Consider the following 25,072-nt stretch of genomic DNA (forward strand, 5'->3'; position numbering starts at 1 on the left):
GTCACATGATGACACTCATCTGCTGACTCATACCCTAGGTTCAAAGGTGCTGTGTTATTTTTATGCATATTTTTAGATCTTTAAGTGACTGGCTTGTATTTTAAGACTTAGAAGACATCTAAAATTCTCTAAGTTGCCTATGTTTGTCAGCATTTTCTTCTACAGTTAATTAATAAATATGACTCTGACCAAAAATAGAGTGCATTCAGTTTTGCCCTTTATGTATATCCTACTCCAGAAATTCCAGAGGATGAAATCCTCTACACTTGTGCCCAATCTATTCCCCATCTTACAGAATTTTTTTTTAAAAAAGTAATATATTTTTTCTCTGCCACAACTTTTACTGAATCTCCCTGATAGGTTTCTAATCCCTTCCTTGTTCTGGTTAAAAAGACCATCTCACATAGCAGGCTATATACATATATAGTGGAAAACGTATGCAATTTCAAAATATTCACAATAGAAAACCATTTTTCAAATGTAAATGCCTCTTGAGCATATATAAAATAGTATATATTCTTACCTAGCTTTGTACTGCCACCTTAAATAAAATCTTGTCAATAGAGGCCTTGTATAGGAATTAACTTAGTAAGTCAATTAAATTCTTCATTTTGCTAAGTTTATATCAACCACAATATAACTCAAACCATCAAACCAATTTTTTCTTGATATCTAAAATGTTTTGAAAAATCCATTTGAACTTGAATTCTCATTAACATGTGAACTCACATACACAATTTTTTTGGTCATATATTTAAATATTTTCTTGTTCACACAGTTGATCTCTCAGGATGTTACATGGTATATTATTATAAAAGCAGTAATTTAGCATTAAAATATTTTCTTAAATTCTTTTATGCAAAGGTGCTTTTACAATATACGAAGTTACTTCCATATACGAAGTTACAAACCACAGTCTCATACTGGAGTGGATTTCAAATTCTAAAATCAGTCCAAATGAGTCGAAGAGAAAAGTGCTAACAAAGTAAATCTGACACAAGTTCATGGGGATTGGGCAATGAATCATCAAAGCGAAATCTTTTCGAAACCATGCTGCTATCCTCCGGGATATTCTCTTTATCTTCTCGATCACTACATGTTCCATTACAAGAGGATTTAGAATTCTTGTCTTCAGGGGACCATATTGTATGATCCTGAATCTGAGAGGAGCTGGATGTTTCTTCAGGATGAAACAAGTTTCCAAAGTCCCACTGCTGTAGCCAGGAATGAGAAAGGCAGATTTCTGCTGTTGGTCTTTTCCTTTGAAATAAAGCACCAAGAGAAAATTAAAAACTACAAATCTAGTTGGAAATGTCAGCAATTTGATGTATTACTGACCTGTTTTTCATTTATTATAAAAATAACATAAACTATGATATGAAATCCAAATAGTACGGAGGAATAATAGGAAAACTGTAGTACACAGATTATCTATGTAGTACATAGAATTTCGACAAGTCCTGAAAATTCAATTTACCATGGAGCTTAAAATGAGACTGTTTAGTCAATAAACTTGAGAACAAATATTAGCCTCACAAGTCAAAATTAGTAAAATTATAAAATACTGATGGGTTTATAACCCTTTCAGAGAAAAATATATCTAAATAATTTATATTCTGCTATCATTTTGAATTCTTAAAAGTAGAAATTTGAAAAGCAAAATCTTGTAAACAAAGGCTACTTTTCCAATGATATTATTAAACATTTTCAGTTTTTAAGCTTTATTGTCTATTATGAAAGCAATATGGACAAATATCACAATATTTCAGAAGAGAGGAAAACACCTATATGCCCATAATTTGACTCTTAACACAACTGTCATCATTAGAACATGTTTCCTCAGTCTTTGAATTTAAGTTTAGTTCTTTCTGATAATAAAAAAAATTATTGTGCCCACTATAAAAATTTTAGAATTGAGGCCAAAAAGTTAAGAAAACGAAAACTGCTTTTAAGAAGAAACAATGGCATTATTACTATTTCTACAAAATATAACCGTCCGTTATCCAAAATATTGCCAGTTGAGAGTTTGTTCAGACTGACATTAAGTTGATAAAAGAATTATTTAAATATGTGTTTTTTTCCCCCTTAAACTGATAAGTTTATGGGGATTGGGCAATGAATCATCAAAGCGAAATCTTTTCGAAATCATGCAGGAGATTAAATTATTGCCAGACATATAAAAACTTACAAGTAATATAACCAGGACCCACTATATCACACCTGCTGCATTATGTACAGTCATTAGGTATAAAATTTACTTTATTTTGAAGTAATATAAGGCTGATGCTGGATAAAAGGAGGTCAGCTTTTTCTGTTATCTGCTTTGACATTGCCAATCAATGAGGTAAGAGTCCTGAGTCAAAGTTTCAAGTCCCTTCTTTATTAGGCAATCAAAGAACACCTGACCCTTAAAGATTTGACAATCAGTAATTTGTACTTATCATATAACTATAAACTACACATCATTTAAAATAAAGTCTTAGCACAGCAAGTCATGTATATTATAAACTCACTTCTAATTATTTTAGGGAATTTTGGGGATTACTAACAGGTTAAGAGAAATCACCCAAATCTCTTCATTCTAAAATTACCTGTTCTATATTTGGTATATTCTGTGTTTGAAGTTACAGATTTGTTAAGCAATGATCTTTCATACAAGCTCTCTCTCCATTTTACCTGAAATCTAAGATCATATGTTTAATAATTTCATTATCATTTTAAAATGTATTTTTCTTAGTAAACATATTTATTTTGTAAAGTATTTAAGGAAATTAATGTTATTACTTACTCTGGGTTTTTTACTAAAAGGCTCTGGATAAAGTCTGTGGCCAGCTGTGAAACTGATGAAAAAGTTTCTTCTGAATAATCTACTTTAACTTGAGAAATATTGAGGTATGTTTCTTGATTATCTTCTCCCACAAATGGGGATGTATGAGTTAACAACATATATGCTATTACTCCAACATTCCTGAAAAACAAGTAAGGGAGAAGAGGGAAACTTAAAACATGTGTTAACCTTAAAATATTTATATAAAATGAGCACTCAACATATCCCTATCCTCAAAACTTGTATAGTTAAAATACAAACTTAAACTATAAATACATTGCTTTTCAAAGTTCCTATAATACATTATGAAAACTAAATATGTTATCTTAAGGTCTGCCTCACAGAAAGACTATAAGGGAAACACAAATGCATGTGTAATATAATTATAATATAAATATGATGTATTAAATATACATCATTATACCTATAGTCTGCCTTTCACAAAGACACCTGTTACCAAGTACACAAAGCTGCGCAAAGGGCAGCATCTCCTAAATGGTGTCCAGTGACACAGTAATGATCTGTGAGACATAAACAAGGAGTTCTAAGCAAAAATAGTCTACAAGTTTGGCAAAGTACAGAGATGGGAAGGCAGCTTTTTTTCGCAAAACTTTTCAAAGTCTTAAATTTGTTAATGACAAGGCCACTGTTCAGGTGCCAGAAGTACATGTTCCATCTACTTATTTAGCCACAGGACAATTTCCTTGGCAAACTCTTTAGCAGTTCCTTGGAATACAGAGAATAAGTCTAAACTCTCTCACTTGACCTATGAAGTTAGTTCCCCACTAAAGTTCCAATATCAATTCCAGTTCAGCTTATGACAGTCTCTCTGTACTAACCACAAAAACTCACAAAATTCTAGAGACGTACCTTTGAAAATTAAAACTTTTGCATAGACCTGACCTCATTTTCCTGTTTAACAAATACCTTCCTAGCTCTAACCCTAGATCAAATATCTCCAATCTAGTGCTTCTCTGCAGCTTCCTCCATGCTCATTAGGCATTTTACCTTCAAGACAGAACATATAGCACAGCACATAACAACTATTTTATTCTTTTACTAAGCCCGAGTCTTCCTCTAGGATCAATAATACTTTAAAAGGACAGGTAAATGTTTACTTGTGGCATAATAATGATACCTGAATAAAAATCTTTTCAAGAAAGCCTTATTTATTTACATTTGGAATCAAAGGCTATACACCACCCAACTTTTAATAAAGGCATTTAGATCATGAAATCTTACCACATATCTGTTGCTGTGGTGATAGGATCATAGTTCAAGATTTCTGGAGCTGAAAACAGAAAACAAAATTCAATACTGAAAAATTTAAATTTAAAAAAATGAATATTACATCAAATTTAAAAACATGAAAATTATATTAAACAGGGTTTAATTTTAAGCAATTACTAATATAGGATTGATAGAAATTTAGCAAAGTATTGATGATCCTGTGACTGGACATTTAAACAATTTAATGTTAACCAAATTTATAAGCAGATAGTTTAAAAGCACAAATAATATTCTTGGAATAATTAATCTCAGAAGAAAAAAAAATAATAATAGTAACAATGAAATGATAGAAACTAGGATACTTAAAAAATTTAGTTTTAATAATGAATTATTTCGCATTATTTTATTACATTACTTAAGGTTTTCTTTGCAGAGTAAATAGAATCATATACAATTACTTTATAAGCAAATTATGCTTATGGAAGAGCTTTTGATTTTCAAATAGATTAAATATCTCTCTTAAACTACCAAAGCAATGATTTCCCACTGTCTCCAGCTGCCAAGATTTTTAAAAAGTGTTAAATTCTCTATACTTCCTAAGCAGTGTCATGTATTTCAAATTAGTAGAGTCCAAACTAGAATGAATAATTGAAAAACTTTCTTTTTATCACAATACAGTTTCACAATTTTTCCAAAGAGAAATTGTTTACTAAACCCTAATATTTTGTAAATACAGCCTTTGAGAGATATATGTCAGCCTCCATTACATCACCTATAACTTTTTCACATACTTCTGTGAACTGTGTTATCTAGAATTACAAACATTAAACTTTTGAATTTATATGCCCAGTACCCTGTGAATTGTTGCAAATGTCTCAATAATCCTACATTTCATTTAAATGTGTCACAACTAAATTTCAAAGCATTAAAATACTTGAATCAAATATATTCTAGATATATTTGTTCTAAATTATAGTTTTACAGATGTATCATTTTCAGTTAATAAATTTTAAAAGAGTATAGAAAATAAAAGGACATTCTTACCTAAGTATTCTGGTGTCCCCATGATTTCCCGAAGTTCACATGCATTGCCTATTTTCCGAGACATTCCAAAATCTACAATTTTTATATCCCCAAGAGGGTATGTGCTGCTCAATAATATATTCTGTGGCTAAACAGAGCACGACAACAAAAAATTAAAAGCAATATACGACAATAAAAGAATACTAGTCTTATAATAAAGTAGACTCTTTATGTTAGCTATTATGCATTTGTTGAGTCAATCATCAGAAACTTACTAAACTATTATTTAGGAGCAGCTACAGATTCAATGAAACATACAGTAAAAAATACACTTAAAGAGGATTGCTAGTTTGGAGGAGAAAGAAATTAAATATATATATAGGTAAGTTGGGTATGAGTGAGAAAACTCAATATATAGTCAAGACTAATTTTGCCCTTTATAATGTTCAATAAAGCGTTGTCATAGAGATGATGCTTAAGCTGTAGCTTAAAGATGATGCATAAAGGTCAATAGGATATGCCAGTTAGAAATGTGCATGATGGAACAGCACTAAAGAAGACGTGGGGGAGGGGGGGAAAGCAAAAGTTCCAGAAACAGAAAATGACTCAGTAGAGTGATATGGTTCTGGGCCTGACTGAAGGTGTTTAGACAGTGGATGCATGGTACAGTGAGAAGGTTTTTTCTCATTGTCTCCTGGAACTGTGTACCTTTGCTTTATACTTAGGCTATTTACTGAGGTCCATTACAGAGAGGTCCATTACATGAGATGAAGTAAATGTACTAGCTTCTCCTGTCAACTACAGGCATGATAATATAGAAAGCCAAGTTTATATGACAGCCCTGATTTTAAGTGCAATGAGATGTTATGTAATACACTTGGTTTGTCTTCTGCAAAAAAAAAGACACAGGGCCTCCCCCGTGGCTCAACAGATTGATTGCAGCACTGTGAAGCTGTCCGCAGCCTCTGCAGTGCGGGTTCGATGCCTAGCTGGTCAGGGAGATATCCACATGGCAGGGCAGACCTTTCCTGTCTCGCCTGCTACTCCCCTCAGCAGAGTATTTCGGTCTGTCTGCCTGTTCTGCTCCCCTCTCTGTCTCTGGTGAATTCTTTCACTCTCCTGTGCCTCTGGCTTGTACCTCTGTTCTTGTATAAATAAATAAACATTTAAAAAAAAGACTCAACAGGAAGTTAGTTGGGGTATGAGTACCCTGCTATTAACCATGTTGCCAGTTTTCCAATATCATCAGTCAAGGACATGACAGGGAGATAGTTACGGGGTAGGGAGGGGAAGGGACAACAAAGAAGAATAGATTCTTCTTTTTTTCTTTTAAAAAAGGGGTAAGACAAAAGGGAAAATGATACATCTGAGACATGTAATTTTTAAAGTTTGTACATCAATTAAATGGTATCTAATCAGCAGTTGGAAAAAATGTTTTGGAATTTAGGAGAGCCGCCCAGGTTATAGGTGAGGATTTGAGAGTCATTCTTTTGAAAGTGGTAGTGGAGGTCAAAGGCTTATGCAAGGAGGCTATATAGAAAGAAAAGAGACCAATGTTCAATAACTAAGAGACAGATGGGTTCATATTGAAAGATCCTATGGAGAAAAGATAAAGGATTGTAACATGAGAGGCTGAAGTGGTATTTCAGGACTTGGGTAAGAGAGAGGGGCATAGGAAGAGTCAAAACATTGAAAGTCTCAAGAAAAAGATGAATGAAGACTAGCTGGAAGTTATCTTCAGAGATGGAGATTACATTCAGTATTTTATTTTAGAGGTAGAAAGTTTTATAAGATAAGAAGGTGCAGGATGTAGCATTAAGAGTGGAGTGGAGTAGAATGAATATACAGGAATGATGGTTTTTAAGAGTCCAGTGATTAATTTGAGCTGCTCATATATGCAGCCTTCTCCTCTCTACCAAAATAAAATTATGTCCATGTAGCACATAAGTAAACAAAGAGCATGCCCAGGGCAGTATAGACAAGTTGATCTGACTGTTGTTTCCTACCAGTACCAGCTTGCAATGTGCACAGCAAGAGCAGAGAAGGAACAAGTGCTGTGTTGCTTCAAATCACATGATACATTACCTTTAAATCAAGGTGTACAATATTATTCTGATGTAGATAACAAACTCCTTCAAGTATTTGTTTAATGAGTCTGATAATGTCATTTTCAGAAACCATTTCAGCCAGCTCAGGTAAACACAAGTTGAAAATTTCTCCACCTGCAGCACTGGAATAAAAACAGACAATAGAAACTTGAAAGATCATAGACCTAAAAATGATTATTTTTAAACACTACATCTGCTGAGTAAAAAGACACACAATCATCTAAACTTGTGTGTGTGTGCGTGCGCACGTGTGGTTGTGTGTGCGCATTTAAAGACTTAAATAAGAGCACACAACGTGGGCGGGATCTTGAAGAAAGAAAGTAAATAACAAGAATATAGTAGGTATTATCACTTAAATAATGATAGTGAATAAAATAAAATTGCTTTGTAATTCAATAATATTATAGTCCACCTTAACACTGCAATAAAAATAACAGCTAACAGTATGTGCAGAGTGCTGCTTTATTCCTTCATTTTGCTTATGTATAGATATCATCTCTTCTCATCCTCATGAGAATCATGTGAGGTAGGTGGTTATTCTCATTTCACAGATGAAAAAAATAAGTACTTTTAAACCGAAACTTAGCACAAGAACAGGATGACTTTTATAACCAGAAAAAAAGGTAGCCTAAGGATTTTTTTGTTTGTTTCAATTTTGTTTTCAATTTTGTTTCTTTCTTTCTGTTTGGCAAGCTGACCAATGTCTTTTGTAGAACTGTCATTTTCCCACAAGAGTATGGACAGAGGTGGAGCCATGGGAAATGGAAAATTAGGAAGAGTTAAGAGGAAGGAAAGAAATGCTAACATAAGAAACAGATAGCAGAAGTCAGCAGAAATTGGAAGCATAAGTGGAAACAGTGAGTAGGTGACACCCAGATGCTTTGCTAAAATAAGTCAGACATAGCAGCAACTTCAGAGAAGAAAAATATATCTCTGTAGTCAGAAAAGTCACTTTTATTATAATTATTGTCCCGCAAGGCACACTCAGGTACTTCTACTCTTTCTGTCTCTATTAGAAGAATTTATCCTTAAAGGGACAAAAACTTAGAATTTTGGAGTATTCTAATCCATTTGCTTATTATTTGTATATGTGTTATATGTAAGTGTGTGCTAACAGTACTTTAGCACAGTTACACAGTTACAGTCATGTAAACATATGTGCAATATACCATCTAAATCTGTCTGACTTTTATAGTTTGCTGCAAGAGTTTAAAAATGAATAGGGAGGGCCTCCCCCATGGCGCAGCGGTTGAGCGCTGGGTTAGCGAAGCTGCCCGCAGCCTCTGCAGCGCCGGTTCGATCCCCAGCTGCTCCCCGGCCACCGGAGGAGGGTCCCACATGGCACGCAGACCTCTCCTGCTGCCCGCTGCTCCCCTCAGCAGTGTACTTCAATCTTTCTGCCTGCTCTGCTCCCCGCTCTGGCTCTGGTGAATTCTCTCACCCTCCCGCGCTTCTGACTGTACCCAGTGCTTGTATAAATAAATAAATAAATCTTTAAAAAAAAAAAAAAAAAAGAATCTTAAAAAAAAAAAAAAGAAATGTGTTCTTACCAAAAAAATAAATAAATAAATAAAAATGAATAGGGAGAGAGATAATGCCCTGAGAAAGATGCCCATAGGAGTAAGAACAAAGAGGGATGAAAGCACAATAAAAAACACCCCATGAGTGCTGGGGTGGTGGGTGTACTATGGGGGAGATGCCTAAGGGGGATCATATACTTAGCAAATACTAACAATAATGTAAGCCAATGTTACCTCAATTAAAAACATCAATTAAAAATTTAAGAAGATGTAACACAAAGAAAATATATTTAATATATAAAAGATTAAAATCAGAAAACCAATTTTCCTACCCAAAATGATGGATTTTCTTATGTACTAGAGAGTCATGATTTTCAACAAAGAGTATCTTCTTTGCTCATAAAATACAAATATATCCAGATTTGTGGAATGTGATAGTAAATATTCTTAAGGCAAATATTTCTTAGTGATCAAAATGAATGAACTTTAAACTTTTATATTAAGGGTCTCTTTTAAAATAATATTTCTGTGCTAACCAAGCCCATGGAATTTGAGAATGGAAAGAAATTAAGAGTATTTCCTGCCTCCAAACTAGAATATGTGAAGTGAATATAAGTCTCCCTTTTGGAGGATTGCTTTAAAAATCAAATAAGAATACAGAAATAGTGTTTAGTATAGTGTCTTCCATAAAGTAAATGCCCAACATATTTTATTGGTGAAACTGTTCACTATATTAAAATGCATTATTTGGTGATTAACAAGCTTATTTTAGAAAGTGAGGTTTTTCTAGTTTTACATATTTTGTTATAGTCCCTGTCATATTCTATTGGGTTCATAACATTTACTTTTTTAATAGACAACATAAATTGGTAATTTTTGACAAAACTCCTCTCTCATATGATCTCACAAAACAGTCTCTGGTAAATATGAACTATTTCCCCTTTGAACTTTGCTATTTCTAGGACAAAGTTCTTATCCCATGTTTTTCAAGGATTAATAATTATTTTTTATAATCAATTTTAGTTAGCTTAAAACTAAGCATTAAAATTTAATGCGTCCAATTAGATACTACCATCTTCTATGTGGATTTTTAAAAAAGCTTTGTGTATTTTTTATTAAACTCTGCAAATGCTTTTAAAACACTTGATATAGATGTCATTGTCTCATGGAGAATGAGGATGGGATGAATCACTATCCTCAAATTTTCCCCAATTTATAAAGAGGGCTACCACTACCTTCCAAAAGTGTAGTATTTACATTACTTTTCAAATAGTCCAAAAGGCTAAAAAATCATTTAGACTTTATAACTGGCAATGAAATGATTTCCTGTGGACTGGGCATTAAAATAATATATATATATTTATGGGGCCTCCCTGGTGGTGCAAGGGTTAAGCTAAGCACAGTACTATGAAGCTATCTGCAACCTCTGCAGCATGAGTTTGATCCCCAGCTGGCCAGGGAGCAACCCACATGGCACAGCTGACCTCTCCTGTCTGACCTGCTGCTCCCCTCAGCAGTGTATTTCAGTCAGTCTGCCTGTTCTGTTCCCCACTCTATCTCTGGTGAAGCCGCTCACCACCACTCTCACACCTCTGGGCTGTACCCCAGGTCTGGTATGCATAAATAAATAAATATTTTTTTAAAAAAAAAATATATATCTATATGTATCTGCAAGAAGAAACACATGAAGAATGATCCAGAAACAAATATGGTTAACCTATAAAGCTTCAGTGAGAAGAGAATAGAAAGGATAGGCACATATATCTTTATAGGTATCTTTGAGTTTTAAATCATGTAATCTGTTTTCATAATTTCAAAAAAATTAAAGGATTGAAAAATCAAATCCAAAAATTCAGTATGAACAGAAACACATGTATATAACCATATAGCTCTGATTGTACACCCTTAGTGTGCTGTATTGTACAGACAAAAAAAAAAAATTGGCAAAAAAAGTGGAACTTTTACTAAGTCATTCATATTGTTAAGTTTAAGCAATTTTTGTGTGTATTGTGATTTAAAGCAAATGAGTGTGTAAATATGAAAACCCAGGTTCTGACCATGGGAGAAGGGAGATACAAATGTGGAAATGTGGGCCTCCCTGTTGGAGCAGAGGCTTGAGCACAGTGCTGTGAAGCTGTCGCACCTGCTGCTCCCCTCAGTAGTGCTTTCATGTCCGTCTGCCTGTTCTGTTCCCTGCTCTGTCTCTGGTGAATCCTCTTACCCTCCCATACCTCTAACCTGTACCCCAGGTCTTGTATAAAAATAAATAAATCTTTTTTAAAAAAATGTAGAAATGTGAGTGGTGATCAAGAACTCAATGGGGCAGATTTAAACAGGAATTATCAAAACAAACTCATGGTTTTTAAAAGAACATTATTTCCTAATGCTACTCTTGGAAATGGCCTAGAAATAATGATACTGAACTAGTAAGGAGCACGTCAAACACCTATTATCTTGGTTTCCAAACACCATTCTCCACTAAAAAGAACCAAAATTTCTTGGACACACAGCTGGTAACAGGTCTAAGGTAAAGAAAACACAAAAAGTCATCCTGCATATCTTGGTATGCCATAAAGAAACTCCTCAAACAGCACTAAGATCACATAAAGACCACGGGAGTAGCTTGAAAGGGTACCACAGGATAGATTTGGTAATTAAAAATGACAGAAATTGATTATGATTCATTAACTTAAAAATCCCATAAATTCACAGTGATATTGAAAAGTGAGAGCGGTTCTTAAAGAAGAGTGATGGTTTAATAAATTTAGAAGGAAAAAACAATTAGAGATCAACATTTTCTGACATTCATTATAAAATTGACTCAAATAAGCAGCATCAATGTTTACTGAAATCAATATATGAAAAGTTATTAAAGAAATATTCACAAGCTTTCAAAATATAATTACATAGATTATGTATTAATTACAAAAGAGGACATGTCCCTTACAATAGGGAGGGCTGGCAGATTCCACCTTAGCCAATAATGAATCTGTCCGACTTCACTGTCACCTGATGTGATAGAGTAAGAAACTTATATCATCACACACAAAATCATTTAACCTATTTATCAGATTATTTTGTCAAAAAAAAATCAATTTTCTGTCCCATTGGCAATGAAAGAATACTCATTTACCGCATTCCTCAAATATTCTCTGGCATATGTTTCTTTTATTTGGTCCTTCAATATGTATTTGAGGCTGTATATTTAAACTTGTGAAAATATTTGAACATAAACTTGGTTGCTCTAATATGTTATCAAAAGGAATCTTACAAATTATGCCATATTTTTGTCATTTCTAGTTCTCTTATTCCATCAATTAAAATAACTTACTCAAATGCAATAGAGTATATACTTACTATTCCAGTACCAAAATGATTTCACTCGTATTTTCATAGACTTCATGAAGGTTAATCACATGGGGACAGGACTTTGCCAATTCCAGTACAGCAATCTCATGTAGAATCTCTGCCCGGCAATCCTGTCCTCTTCTTCTTTTTTTGAGAAATTTTGCAGCATATTCTTGGCCAGTAGTTTTTGATATACACTGTCTAACCACAGCAAATTTTCCTCTGAGGGAAAGAAAATGAGGACAGTTTTGACATTTCCATAAGAAGAACAATATTAGAATATAGATACTGTTTCATTTCCAACTTAAAGTCAATGACATTTAAGCCATTAGAAATTTATTTTTGTTCTTTAAAAGGATCCTTTATAAAATGTATAGTACTGTCACATAACAATACAAATGACAAATGTAATAACAGGATAAGATAGAATCATGTTTATTCTCCACTATTAACCTACTTGCCACACTCTTGATACGAATCATTGTGTATTAAGTATCACAACAATCTGATATATTGTTTTTCTGACACCAGAAATAATATATATCTTGATATATTTCCAAAAATCATACTCTTAACTTTAACTTTCTAATCAAAATAGCTTTCCTTCAAATACAAATAATTAAAATAAATACAAAAATGGGTGTTTGACTTAATTATGTTAGTATAATCATTTTATCTTTCAATATCATTTTTAGTGTTTTTAAAGCTTTCTATCACAATTTGTCAGTTTTACCAATATATCTTTTACTATATCACTCAGCGGTCTATGAAACTTGTAAAAGATACCAAAGATATACATGTCCTAAAAGAGAATTCAGAGACATTTCATGATCAACTAAAGAAAATTAATGATTACAAATAGCTATGTACAAATACACCCATTAGGTACGCTTCACGCCAGTAGTATGTGTTTTAGCTTTCTCCAACAGAAGTTCTCAGCATCATAGCCAAAATTTCTAAAGACACTGGTAAATATATGTATTCTAAGTCTGTAGTCACCCAAAATCTAGTTTCCCAAAGGCCAAAACATATTTTGAGTAACACATTTTAAAAAAATCAAAGAAAGCTATTGACAGCCTCTTCAGAAAAAAATGTACCTATGCCCTTAAATGGAGAATTTTACATATAATTCCAGAGGGTTTTAAAAGCTTTTGTTACTTGATAGGAACTAATAAGTAAAGTATAACTAAATGATCTTCAGACATTAACTCTTGTTCTACAACTCCTCTTGCCTCAATTCCCCTCAGAATATATGGCTAGGGCCTCCCTGGTGGTGCAAGGGGATAAGCACAGCACTGTGAAGCCATCCACAGCCTCTGCAGCACCAGTTCGATCCTTAGCCTGCCAGGGAGCTACCCACATGGCGCAGCAGACCTCTCCTGTCTCACCCACTGATCCCCTTAGCAGTGTATTTCAGTTTATCTGCCTGTTCTGTTCCCCACTGTGTCTCTGGTGAATCTCCTCATCTCCCCATACCTCTGGCCTGTACCTCAGTTCTTATATGCATAAATAAATAAATCTTTAAAAAAAATACGTCTAACACAGAATATTAGATGCTTAGCATGAAAACATTTTTTTAACGCACTTGATGTTTGGTGGAGGGGTGGGGCTCAAATTGCTTCATTGTACTTCATGTGCTATTCTCAAGGGCCAGGATGACAAGGATTCCAACTCTTTATTCCCCAACTTTTTTCCAAACTGATGCCAATGATAAACACTGAAATCCAAGCTGAAAAACTTTAGCTACTAATGCAAAAAAAGACATTGCTTTTTGGCACTTCTACATTTATCAAAATGTATATCGACTAATAAATCTGTATTCAGGAACGTTTCCTGTGTGATTTGAGAATGATTTAATTTTAACAATAAGATCTTTTCTCACTGTATGCAAAAAGAATATAGATGGATGCATTTCAGTGAGCACCCCCCAAAAAGTCAACCGTTCTGTTTACATTAAAACTGCTGCATTTTCTAGATTTTATGTTGGATAAACTGAGTCAGATTAAGATTAAATGACTCATGAAAGCTCACCTATGAAATTGGAGTGTCAAGAAATAAACTATGGAATGTGAATTCCTAGCTTTCTGTTCTTAACACTACAAAACTGTTTCTCTTTATGCTAGGATTTTAAAGAAGTACAGCTTACTCATTTTTTTTTTTTTTTTTTTTTTTTTTGCTTTTAGATTTAGAAGAAAAAAATTGTCTAAAACAGATGGAATTTTTAGTTTTATGAAGAAATTCACTTTGTAGCACTAAGGAAACTGAAGCTAGTTAGCCAAGAAAATTGTTCATCTGGGGAAAAAATATAGTTTATAGTACACCAATTGTAGCAATTTAGTTCTGCTTTAGTTTTATGGTTATATCTATAAACCAAGATTTTCTCAGAAACAAAGAACAAAATTAAATAACACTTTTTATCTGATTGTTTCAGGTATTCTCCAAGAGGTTTTCTTAAACAATTATAGTATTCATTAATCCAGGTGACCAAATAATATTGATAATTACTTGTTAATGTTCACTAAGTAAAAGTCCCATGAAGTCAGAAACCCTAATCACTAACTGTAAAACCTACAGATTGATAACACATCACGGAAACTAAAATATTTGTTGCATAAATGCAAAAGTTATGTACTTACTATAATCCATATGTTGTGCTATTTCAATCCTTGTACTTGAAGCATTTATTTTATTTAAATCTTATTTCAGATTCCAAAATATTTTAGATATTCACTAAATATGGTAAACATTTTTATCATGATCGTCAGGTGACATAAAGAAACCCAAGCATTTATTCTCTACTCTAAAATGCTAACTGTGGTTTAGCATCAAAAATAATCCTCAATACATAATGTTCCTAAATTAACAGAAACATTTAAGAAAATTTAACACCCTTAATTATAATGTCAATTCATACCCTAAAAAGGCAAGGCCCACTAGACTTCCCAGCACCACTCACTCTTTCGGCGTTTGAGAACACCACAATAAATGTGAAATGAGTGGGAGGCAAGTAACTGAAGCCTTTCTCTGCATCTGCCTCACCCTCTAACCACAAATTCAAGCCTCAGTTGGGGTAAGGGTGGAAAAACATACCCATATGATAACAAAACAAAGCTTTTTGAGAATGATAAAATATTAACTTGTGGGTATTTTCTCTTAGTTTGTCAAAAAAAAAAAAATTCTGAGGGCAGCGGTTGAACGGCGGTTGACCGCTGACCGCTGAGCTGTGAGGCTGCCCGCAGCCTCTGCAGCACAGGTTCATTTCCTAGCTTCCGGCGAGGGTCCCACAAAAATAAAAAATAAAAAATAAATTCTGAAACACATCTTAAAATTAATAGAAAAACTATTAATTTGGAGAGATAACGCTATAGTTCGCCACATGCTAGAATTATATATTTATCCTGTATACTTTAAAATGCACAAATCTTGGGAGAAACAAAATTATGATCCCAATTTCCAATTGCAAAAGTATAAGATACTAAAATTGGTACAGTGTTGAAAGCTTTTAAAATTCTTAGCAAATGAAAGGTCATGATTTCTAATTTACCAAGGTGTACCAGTTAGATAAATAGTTAGCATGTGACTCATTAGCCCTGTCAATCAAAAGAAAAATGTGTCTCTTCCATAAAGATGTTAGAAGATGAGATATTAGTTGAACATTCTAATCAGTTCTATCATGAGTTTTAGCTTTAAAATATCAAAAAGAACTATGATTCAATTTTATCATTATGATGGCAACTTATCATAAAACAATTTATTATTAATATTGCTTTTATCAGAGTTTTAGTTCTCCAAAACCTTGTAAGAAAAATGTATAGAATTTCTCCCTCCCATAATATCCCTTACTTTGCAAAATTAGTTTAATACATGAGAATTTCAAAATAGTAACTTGGAAAAATAGAAAAGAATTCTCTTTATTGTGTATACTGTTTAAGGCTTTGCATATTTAACTACCTGCTCAAAGCAGTTTCTACACATTTTTGCAATAGAAGGAAATCTGGAGACATCTAGTCCTTTCTCTCAATTTAAAAGGAAAGCATGCAACTAAGTAAAACTCAATTTCAGATCCAAATTAATGACAGGTCCACAGAACTTCCAATTCAGTCTGTTTTTACTAATATGCTATATGACACTGCATGGCACTTATTTCTGACATGGCTTTTGAATAAAGGAAACAACTTTTTTTTTTTAATACAGGGGAGAGCACAAACGCAGTCCCCCACTACCACAAATTATGCAGTCGAGTTTCCCACATTTGGGGAAATCGCAAGGGTCAGACATCCGGAGTGCAATGAATAAGCCTCGCCCTGGGAAAACCATCTTCATGATCATGGTATCTCCCCTGCCAGGTAAGTATAGGAAACAGAACTTCTAATGAAATCTTAGTCAATCTCAATAAAGTTTTGTTGCATTCTAAATGGTAAGATATTGGCAATATTATGTACATTCTAGGGACTGTACTAGCATTTTTAAATATTATCTAATTTAATACTCACCCCATATGTTTATCAACAGTTTTCCCAGGAGAAAACTATAGTACCAAGAAACACAGAAATTTAAATAAGGCTGTACAGTTCATAAATGGTTGAGCCTACATGGGAACATAGCAGTTCATTTATGTTAAACTGCCACTTCCCAAGCTCATTCTCAAATAAGAACACTCACTAATCCTCTACAGGTTTGATTTCTAAGCCCATTAAGACTAGACCTGTATAACAACAGGGTGATAACTTTCTTTCTAATCTTTGTTAAATAATGATCAAGTGAGTTTTACACAACTATAAGAACAGAAACCTAAAATAATGTATGTATCATAAAGCTTCCTTACCTCCCCAGCTCTGTAGAAGTAAGTGTATAAAAATTATTAAAGTTTTCTGTTTTAATTGGTGTTTGAGGAGTTGCAGTTAGCAAGCCTGAAAAACTTCGGCAATCAAATCTTCTCCTTGACATGTTAGATGGTGCCTGGATAAGCTTTTTCAGTGGATAACTTTTACCTATTTAAAAAAAGAGAAGATACAGAATATAACTTAAATATAATTAAAGTGGGGGAGAGATGTTATCTCAGACAGGATGTGTATTACATTGCATAACTCCAATATAGGTATAAGAGAGATATAACCAAAAAAAAAGGGAGGAAGATTTAAAGAGTACATGCTACCCACAAGAAAAACAAAAGCACACATAAACTGTTACCACCTTTTGGCACTTGAACAGTTACTGACTTCGTTTCAGAATAAAATTACTGTAAAAACTCTGTATGACCTCCCACATTTCTAACAAACAGTTATACTAATATTATTATACAAGCAATCATTTAATTTCATTCTTCAACTTTCATTCTTAAAGTTTTATCTTCACAGAAGAAGGTAATCTCATCTAGTTTGACAATGATTATTCATTTTAAACTGAATTTCTTATGGTCAAACAAATTTGGTAATGAGTTCACATTTTCTGAGTTGTATTACTAACAAGTGAATGACTGAAAGAAATAAAACTTATTTCACAGACTATCTATGTTTCAGTACTAAATTCAGAAACTTACATAGGTCTTAGAGTTTCTTTTGTTAGAGCCTTGTACCGAGCCTACCAAGTACGAAGAGCTCTATAGGAAGGAATACAAATATCATAACAAACATCTGCTTTTTCAGCTCTCATTATTTTATCGTGTCTTGTTTAAATTAAAAATAAAAGATCATAAACACATCTGTAGTCACACCCTTCTTTCCATCCCCAGTTTAGCACTAGATGGGTGGTATTATCGTTTTCTTACCAACATTTGCCGGGTTAAGATTTTTGCTTCCCCCTTTACCCATTCAGACTTTTAGTTTTTACTATTTTAGTATAATGAAGGTGAAATGGATTTTTGTCATGATTTATTTTGCATTTCCCTGATTACTAATGCTAAGCTTTAAGTCTGCTGACAAAAGTGTACATAATAGAAACTATCTTGCAGAAATCTAGATTAAAAATTAAAAAAATGGTGAACTCATAAAATGGCACTGGTACAGAGCTAGTTGTGAGAATACTTCACAATGGTTCCATAGGAATTAATATTCTACCCAAAGATACTCCTCCCTAAACAGCCTCCAACCAAGTTCAGTAGCTGTACCCTACTATTTCAACATACAAACCTCTTTCTTACCAGAGTAAGTTTACAATTCTCAAGATTCTTTCTCACATACACTGTTAATCATCATAATGGATGAATGTATCTGTATGACTATAAATGTAGCTGAAAACAGTGTTGGGCAAAAGGCTGCTTTGAAAATATATGCTACAATAAAAGTCATTTTTGAAATGTGATATACTTCACTTTGGCTCTGAATATGTTGGCACACAAGCCATGTCTCAGAACAAATGGTACATTTCTGATGAACGAAACTGAAACCTACTTATTACTAATGTATCTATAATGCAAAATACTTCAGGTACCCAGGTAGCATCCCTTACGTGCATTTCCCTTCTATTTAATGCATTTGACCAGTTGCCACAACCTAGAAATTTTTCTATTTCCTTTCCTTTGGCCAGTTCTGCAGAGAGTGGAGCAGGAATGCCCCCCTTTGTCCAGCAAACTCTCCACAAACATGGTTGCCCTATACATAAGATTTAATCCTTGGGTACACAAAGGTTATCAATCATCTCTCTCTCTTTCCTTCCTGCGTCTTCCTAAGTTTGCCCACCAAATTCTCTTCAAGTTCAATAAACAATCCTCAGACCATTGTCTTTTGCCACAATTCACAGACCTATAACTGATTTCAACTACCTGCATGTCTCACGCCACTTGATATTCATTTCATAACACATTAGGTTACATGAATAAAAAAATTTCAAGGAAATCAGTGGGTAAATTTGTGTATGTGTGTTGATACACAATTATAGACACCAACAGATATTAGAAACAGAAAGTAGGTAAAAAAAGATACAAGTAAGCTTTTGATTACATATTACTAATAGGAATAATAATATTAAACCTATTTTCAAAGTTTTATCCATTAACTCCCATTACAATAATTACAAAAAGAATTCCAGATCTAGATGCGTGAAGGAAGGAACAGAAGAAAATTTTAGGTTTGATCTGGGCCTTGATTTGAAGGGAGAAAGCAAATGTGACACTACGGAATAGAAGACAAACAATCCCTATTATTATATAGGGATTTAAAAACTATTCTCGGGCCTCCCTGGTGGCGCAGTAGTTGAGCGCTGGGCTGCGAAGCTGCCTGCAGCCTCTGCAGTGCCAGTTCGATCCCCGGCCACCTGGTGAGGGTCCCACATGGCGCGCAGACTTCTCCTGCCGCCCGCTGCTCCCCTCAGCAGTGTACTTCGTCCGTCTGCCTGCTCTGCTCCCCGCTCTGGCTCTGGTGAATTCTCTCACCCTCCTGCGCTTCTGACTGTACCCAGTGCTTGTATAAATAAATAAATCTTTAAAAATAAATTAATTAATTAAAAAAACAAAAAAACAAAAAAAATAATAACTATTCTCAATTTAAAAACTATTCATTATGATATTCATTTTAAAGCTAACAAAAACATTTCATAAAAATTGAATATCTGATATACGGTAAGTAAAAACATCTACAGAATTGTCTGTTTTAATTTATTCATTAGCTCTCCAGTACTACCAGCCCACTCATATCTCACATTTTGCCTCTAGATCTCTTTTACACTTTTCTGCCTCAAACATCTTTCTACCTTTCCTTAAATGGCAAACTCTTCTTATACATCCTTCATAGCTCAACAAAGTTTTTCATTTCCCTTAGGAAGATATGTCGGAAACTCATAGAGCTAAATGTGGTCTCTCCTTTATGCTTCAGATAGAAGGATATCTCTTTATCTCAAAATAACATGTTACACTGCAATCATGTTTAGTGTCTGAAGGGCAGCAACCATTCACTTCTCTGCCTAAATTCCCAGTATGGTGTCTGGCACCTGGGAGGAATTCAAAAAATGTTTGATGAACTGAATTATAAGAATTATGAGATACAGTGAGAATTTTTAGGTACATATCATAACATCAAGGGTTTAGTAAAACCTGACATTTATCTTGAAGTTACAGTATTAGAGCTTAAACTACAGCTAGTGTCTGTCTTGATTCAGTATTTGGCTAAATAAAATAAGTATTCTAAATTGCTAATGGACAATTTCAATTCTCAATAAGATTGCCACAAGGTCTGGAAACATGGATAATTTTTTTTTATTACATATTTTCATGAAATAGGTATCATTCTATTGTATTTTCCTTTCCAGACCACAAGGCCACCTATTTTTACATAAATACCTAAATAAGAACAGCAATATTTTAAGAGCTACCTCAATCAGGTAATTAAAATACTTATCTTATTAATGATTGATAAGTCTAGATTTTCATTGAAGTAAGTTCAAAAGGCAATGGGAAACAAAGTAAGGCACAAAATTACAGGGAAAAATTCCTCTTTCTGCCATTTATACCTACCAAGTTTTCTCTAGGAAACATAGGAACTGGAGATTTATCAAGCATTCATCAGAATAAAGGTAGAATTTTCTTCTAGTGTGGCAGAAGGATCCATGTTTTATTAGTGAGTTTAGAAGTAAAAGTACTGGTGTGGAGATAAGGATGATAATGATTTTCAATTTCAGGGAAAGACTACATTCCTTCTACATATTCTACTAACAAGTTTTGTTGTTGCTCCTGTTTGTAAAGTTGAAAGACAGCATAATTCAAGAATTTAATCCTTTGAAAATCACAATAGGAACTAAACTATAGTCCAGTCTAACATATACTATCCAGGCGCTGACCTCCCAGGCTGCGACCCTAGGCCTGATTTTGTGCCAAGACAGTAGGGCCTGCAGCTCCCTTCTGAAAGGGAATTAAATCCTTTAATTGTGAACCAGGAAGAAGAGATGTTGAAAAAAGGAAATATGGTAGGCCAACAAACACAGTGCTTATCATTCATCAAATGGAAAATTAACTTTTTGTTGCAAAATAAAGTACTATATACTTTTTACTTATAGTATCTCTGAAATACTTTTTGCTAACTATTATAATGCAAAAGGTTTATAATCCATTGATGATTAAAGGTAAAACAACCATCTCACTATTAATATTAAAATCTTAAATACATAAAGTATAATTATACCCTATTTTGGGGAAGAAATTCCAAAGGATGAGAATGCATATAACATGTTGCATATAATTATTAAAAAAACTAGCTAGTTTTAAAATGGCATTAAAGTGGAAGGTCAAATGTATTTGAAAAAAGATAAGTCAGAGAAATTTTAAAAATTTAAGAGATTATGTCTTGAAATTTGCAAATTTACTATAACATATTTAGATAAAGATATGTACTTGTAATTTAATTTATAAGTACATTTCTCAATTGAAATATTCAAAGAAAATCCTTTGATAATAGTCTATCAGAATATAAAGTACTAAAAAAAAGCACTGAATTTTGGGCCTGCCTCAGCGCAGTAGTTGAGCGCTGGGCTGCCAGGCAGCCTGCAGCCTGCAGCCTCTGCAACGCCGGTTCGTTCCCAGGCTGCCTGCGAGGGTCCCACAAAAAAAAAAAAAAAAAAGCACTGAATTTTGAAATCAATAGTGTGAAAACAGCAACAAAAACATCTGAAGTTTTCTCGTGTGGAAAGTAAGCACACAATCACTGTCAATGTTTCTGACACAATAATGTAAAAGGATTTTTAAAAAGACAAGAGTCAATCAAAATCTTTTAAGAGGCAGTAAAACTAGGACCACTGCTCTCAGCTGCCAATTTTACATACAAGAAATATCTACTATAAGATATTATATATTCAATTTTAAGAATTTAAGAAGTGAAAGTGTTAAGCAATTGGTTTCCTTAATTCCTGGGTTTTAAAATATTAAACCAAGTAAATTATGATAAGGAAATTCTTTCATAATTATCAAACAGCTTCAAAACAAAGTTTTAATAATATGTTAAAATGTTTACTTAACATCAGTAAAACGCTGTTTGTGGAAGCTTCAAAAAAAACTGCTTGATTACAAACATGCCATAAAATGCCTGCATCTTGTTAATATTCTGTCAGCTCTCCAAAGAACAATTCTAACTTAACCAAATTATAATTCACTATTCCATAAGGCTAGAAGAAAGTGCAGTCATTCTGTACACACACACAAAAGAAAGGCCTTCAAATTATTACACAAATTTTACTATCCAAGCTTACGTATATTGCCATGGAGATATATCTCACCTCAATTTTAGAGCCATAATTTAGGAAAATGATCTAAACTGTTAAGATATGTATCTCAAAAACTACAGCAGCTCTTTATAACAACTGCAATTATTAAAATATTCAAGAAAAGTTTTAAGACTGAGCTTTGCTCAGAGAAGAATGAAAGGGGAAGAGGTTTTAAACTGGGTCACTGCCTCTAGGGACCAGCTTCCTCAAAATCACACAATTCTATGGGTATGTAGTTTAATGTTTATAAAACAAACATTTCAGAAGTTGTTGCAGCTACTTCCACAGTTCACTACGAAACTATAAAATGGTGTATCAGAGAGAAAGTAAGCTTATCCTCTTTTCCTTTAATAAAATGGTACTCCCAGACTCTAAATGCCAGTTTGCATATGCTGTCCCTGGCCTAGTCATCAGAATAGACCCAGCTGTTTCTGCGCACTTTTTCCCCAGGAGTCAAGAATTCAAAGGAGCCCCCGACATCCAACTTCACGGCAAGGTACACACGCCAGCTACGCTATTTCCTGTCACCAGGTTTGCGTTTTCATGTCACCGGTACCACAAATGTAAACATGACGTCAGCAAAACAATCAGTGCCTGGGACACGCAAAACTAATATCACTGAAGTTCCACCAGTATGTGGCTGAGTTTTTAAATATTACTTTTTTCTTCATGTCAATCTGCAAATTGATGGCAAGGTGCCTAGCGTCCCGCCACGGGCAAAAGATGATCAGCTCCCAGCTGCCTTGAAAATCTCTCTCAACTTCGTCTCTACTTCTTCCTACAAAGGAACCCAAGCAAACTGTGTTTCTCTACAATAAAACAAAGAACTGGGCTAAACGTCCACATCGCAGACGTCGCACAGCTGCAGGACGCGCGGGGCTCCCTGAACAAGTTTACATGGCGTCCAAGACCAGATCGCGGACCATCAGCAAAACAGCTGCAATGTGTCTTGTCTAGTCACTATTTTATTTATTTTATTTATTTATTTTTTTAGTTTCTCACAAGCAGTAACTAAAAATCGTCCCACAAGAGGAGCACGAACGTTCTCCAGACCACAGGCAGCAGCGAGCAGGACGCGTCCCCGCGTCCAGATCCCGACCCAGGGCCCCGTGGGGTGGACGGGCGCGGCGGGCGCACGAGTGAGCGGGGCCGCGGGGTCCCCCCACCCCACCTCAGACTTGCTCCTTGCGAGGACCCCCGGCCCCCACCCACACCCACAGTCCGCCGGAGGCTCCGCCGGAGCTCGCGACTGGCCGGAGCCGTCGGGACACCTGACAGGCCGCAGAGTCGGGTCCACCCCCGCCGAGCCGGGCGTCCGGGGGGGCCCGCGGCTGCGCCCCACGTCGCTGGGGGGCCCTCCTCGGACCCCCGCCCACGTTTGGGGGTCTCTGGACCCAGCACCGAGCGCCCTGCTTCGGAGATGAAGCCGCAGCGCCCAGCCACCCGCCCACCCCGGGGCCACGGGCGCGCGAGGGGCGACACTGACCGCTCGGGCCGCAGCCGGTCTCCCGGGGCTGCCCCTCCGAGGGGGCTCCCGTCGCGCCCCACGCCGCGGGCTCTGCAGGACGCGCGCTCCAGCTCCAGGTCGGTGCGGCGCCGGGAGCCCCGAGCCGGGCAGGACCCACTTTTACGCGTCCGTGAAACGCGCGGCGGTGGCGACCCGGCCCCGGCGAGCTGGCTCCGTTCGGGCAACCGCGGCCGAGACGGCGGCCACGGTTCACGGTTTACAGTTAAAGTTTGAAAACTGCTGCAAATGGGGGGAGGGGGCAGGACTAGGTGCTCGAGCCCAGCCCCTCTGCCCCGGGAGCCAATCACGGGCGCGGGGCGCGGGGTCGTCACGTGACGGGCGGGGAGACGCCCGCGGCCGGCTCCGGCTATGCAGAGGGTGTGGCTGGGGCCAGCCCAGTCCGAGATCACGGGGCGGGGCTGCGCAGCAGGTGGGGCGCGGGGGGAACTAACTGCGGGGTGGAGTGGGGCCAGTGTTCAAGGCGCGCAGCCGCCTTCCCAGAGGCCGCCTCACTGTTGTGATTATCTGCGAGCTGGAAAGAAGGAAGCAGTTGGTCCCAGCCGCTTGCTTCGCATTCTAAATCTTGTGTGCCTGCCAGAGACCTGTTTTCTGACCTTTTGGGTCATCCATCTACTCGCCCGCAAATGGTGAGCCCGTTTTGTGACAACTGGACCTGCATCAGCCCTCGCTTGGGGATATGTTGAGCCTGGGTCTTGCTGCTAATGACTGCTCCCTCAGAGGCAGGCCTGAGGACACTGCTGCTGGGAGAGTCCAGAGTCAGAAAAGGATGAATTAATGATTTGCATATAGAGTGTTAAAGGAAAAAAAAAAAAGGAATTTAGAAAACCTAAATAAGGGGAAAAGACTAATTTATAATAAAGTAAAAATCAACAAGTAACTATAAACCAGAGACAAACTGGGGCGGATTGGGGGTGAGAGGGAGTAGGAGCAAAACAAGGTGGGTGGGAATTGTATGGGAACGGATAACCAAGATGAAAATGCATACATTGCGCAAAAATGAAAAATAATGTAAAACATATATAAAATTTTAAAAATAATAATACAAATATTTAAAAAGGAAGGGTCAAAGCAGACCACTCAGGATCTCTTACCTCTTGGAAGAATGAAAATTCTATGCAAACTTGTTAATAATAAGATCAGTTGTGGAGTTTATTTACAATATTTGCAGAAGACTGGGGAATAGACATTGGGAGGTGAAGCATCCTCTTTCAAAAGACTTTAGCGTTCAGTCAGCATTTAAATAGGAGATTTTATTGTTTATTGTTTATTTTATTGTTTAACCAGCAAATCCCATCATCAGTTC

At 35.6% G+C, this 25,072-nt stretch overlaps 1 protein-coding gene and 1 non-coding gene across 4 annotated transcripts; both read right to left on the minus strand.

The window, feature by feature from the left end:
- Nucleotides 1-665: 665 nt before the first annotated feature.
- Nucleotides 666-23,821, minus strand: STK17B (serine/threonine kinase 17b). 3 transcript variants are annotated; one of them, XM_037523742.2, is made up of 8 exons: nucleotides 23,728-23,807; nucleotides 16,882-17,047; nucleotides 12,066-12,278; nucleotides 7,166-7,310; nucleotides 5,102-5,228; nucleotides 4,070-4,118; nucleotides 2,789-2,968; nucleotides 666-1,260 (listed from the first exon to the last, which is right to left on the minus strand). In XM_037523742.2, the coding sequence occupies exons 2-8, from the start codon at nucleotides 17,001-17,003 to the stop codon at nucleotides 978-980; spliced, it is 1,119 nt and encodes a 372-aa protein (XP_037379639.1). In that variant the 5' UTR covers nucleotides 17,004-17,047; nucleotides 23,728-23,807; the 3' UTR covers nucleotides 666-977. The 3 variants fall into 3 exon arrangements, with proteins under 3 accessions (XP_037379639.1, XP_037379640.1, XP_037379641.1); XM_037523743.2 differs by lacking the exon at nucleotides 23,728-23,807 and adding an exon at nucleotides 20,503-20,522; XM_037523744.2 differs by lacking the exon at nucleotides 666-1,260 and adding an exon at nucleotides 2,540-2,683 and having other exon boundaries at nucleotides 23,728-23,821.
- Nucleotides 16,248-16,410, minus strand: LOC119256403 (U1 spliceosomal RNA). Its single transcript, XR_005127742.1, has one exon. It is a non-coding gene; the product is annotated as a U1 spliceosomal RNA (small nuclear RNA).
- Nucleotides 23,822-25,072: the final 1,251 nt, after the last annotated feature.

This window comes from Talpa occidentalis, unplaced genomic scaffold, assembly GCF_014898055.3.
Source record: "Talpa occidentalis isolate TD23 unplaced genomic scaffold, MPIMG_talOcc4v2.1 talOcc4.3, whole genome shotgun sequence".
Classification (NCBI taxonomy): domain Eukaryota; kingdom Metazoa; phylum Chordata; class Mammalia; order Eulipotyphla; family Talpidae; genus Talpa; species Talpa occidentalis.

Excerpts from the sequence above, each read along its gene's own strand:
- STK17B (XM_037523742.2), bottom strand. The coding sequence starts at position 17,003 with ATGTCAAGGAGAAGATTTGATTGCCGAAGTTTTTCAGGCTTGCTAACT. Across the intron at positions 5,229-7,165 it reads TTGTACACCTTGATTTAAAG|CCACAGAATATATTATTGAG; the intron begins GTAATGTATCAT and ends TGCTCTGTTTAG. Across the intron at positions 2,969-4,069 it reads ACCACAGCAACAGATATGTG|GAATGTTGGAGTAATAGCAT; the intron begins GTAAGATTTCAT and ends CTTGTTTTTCAG.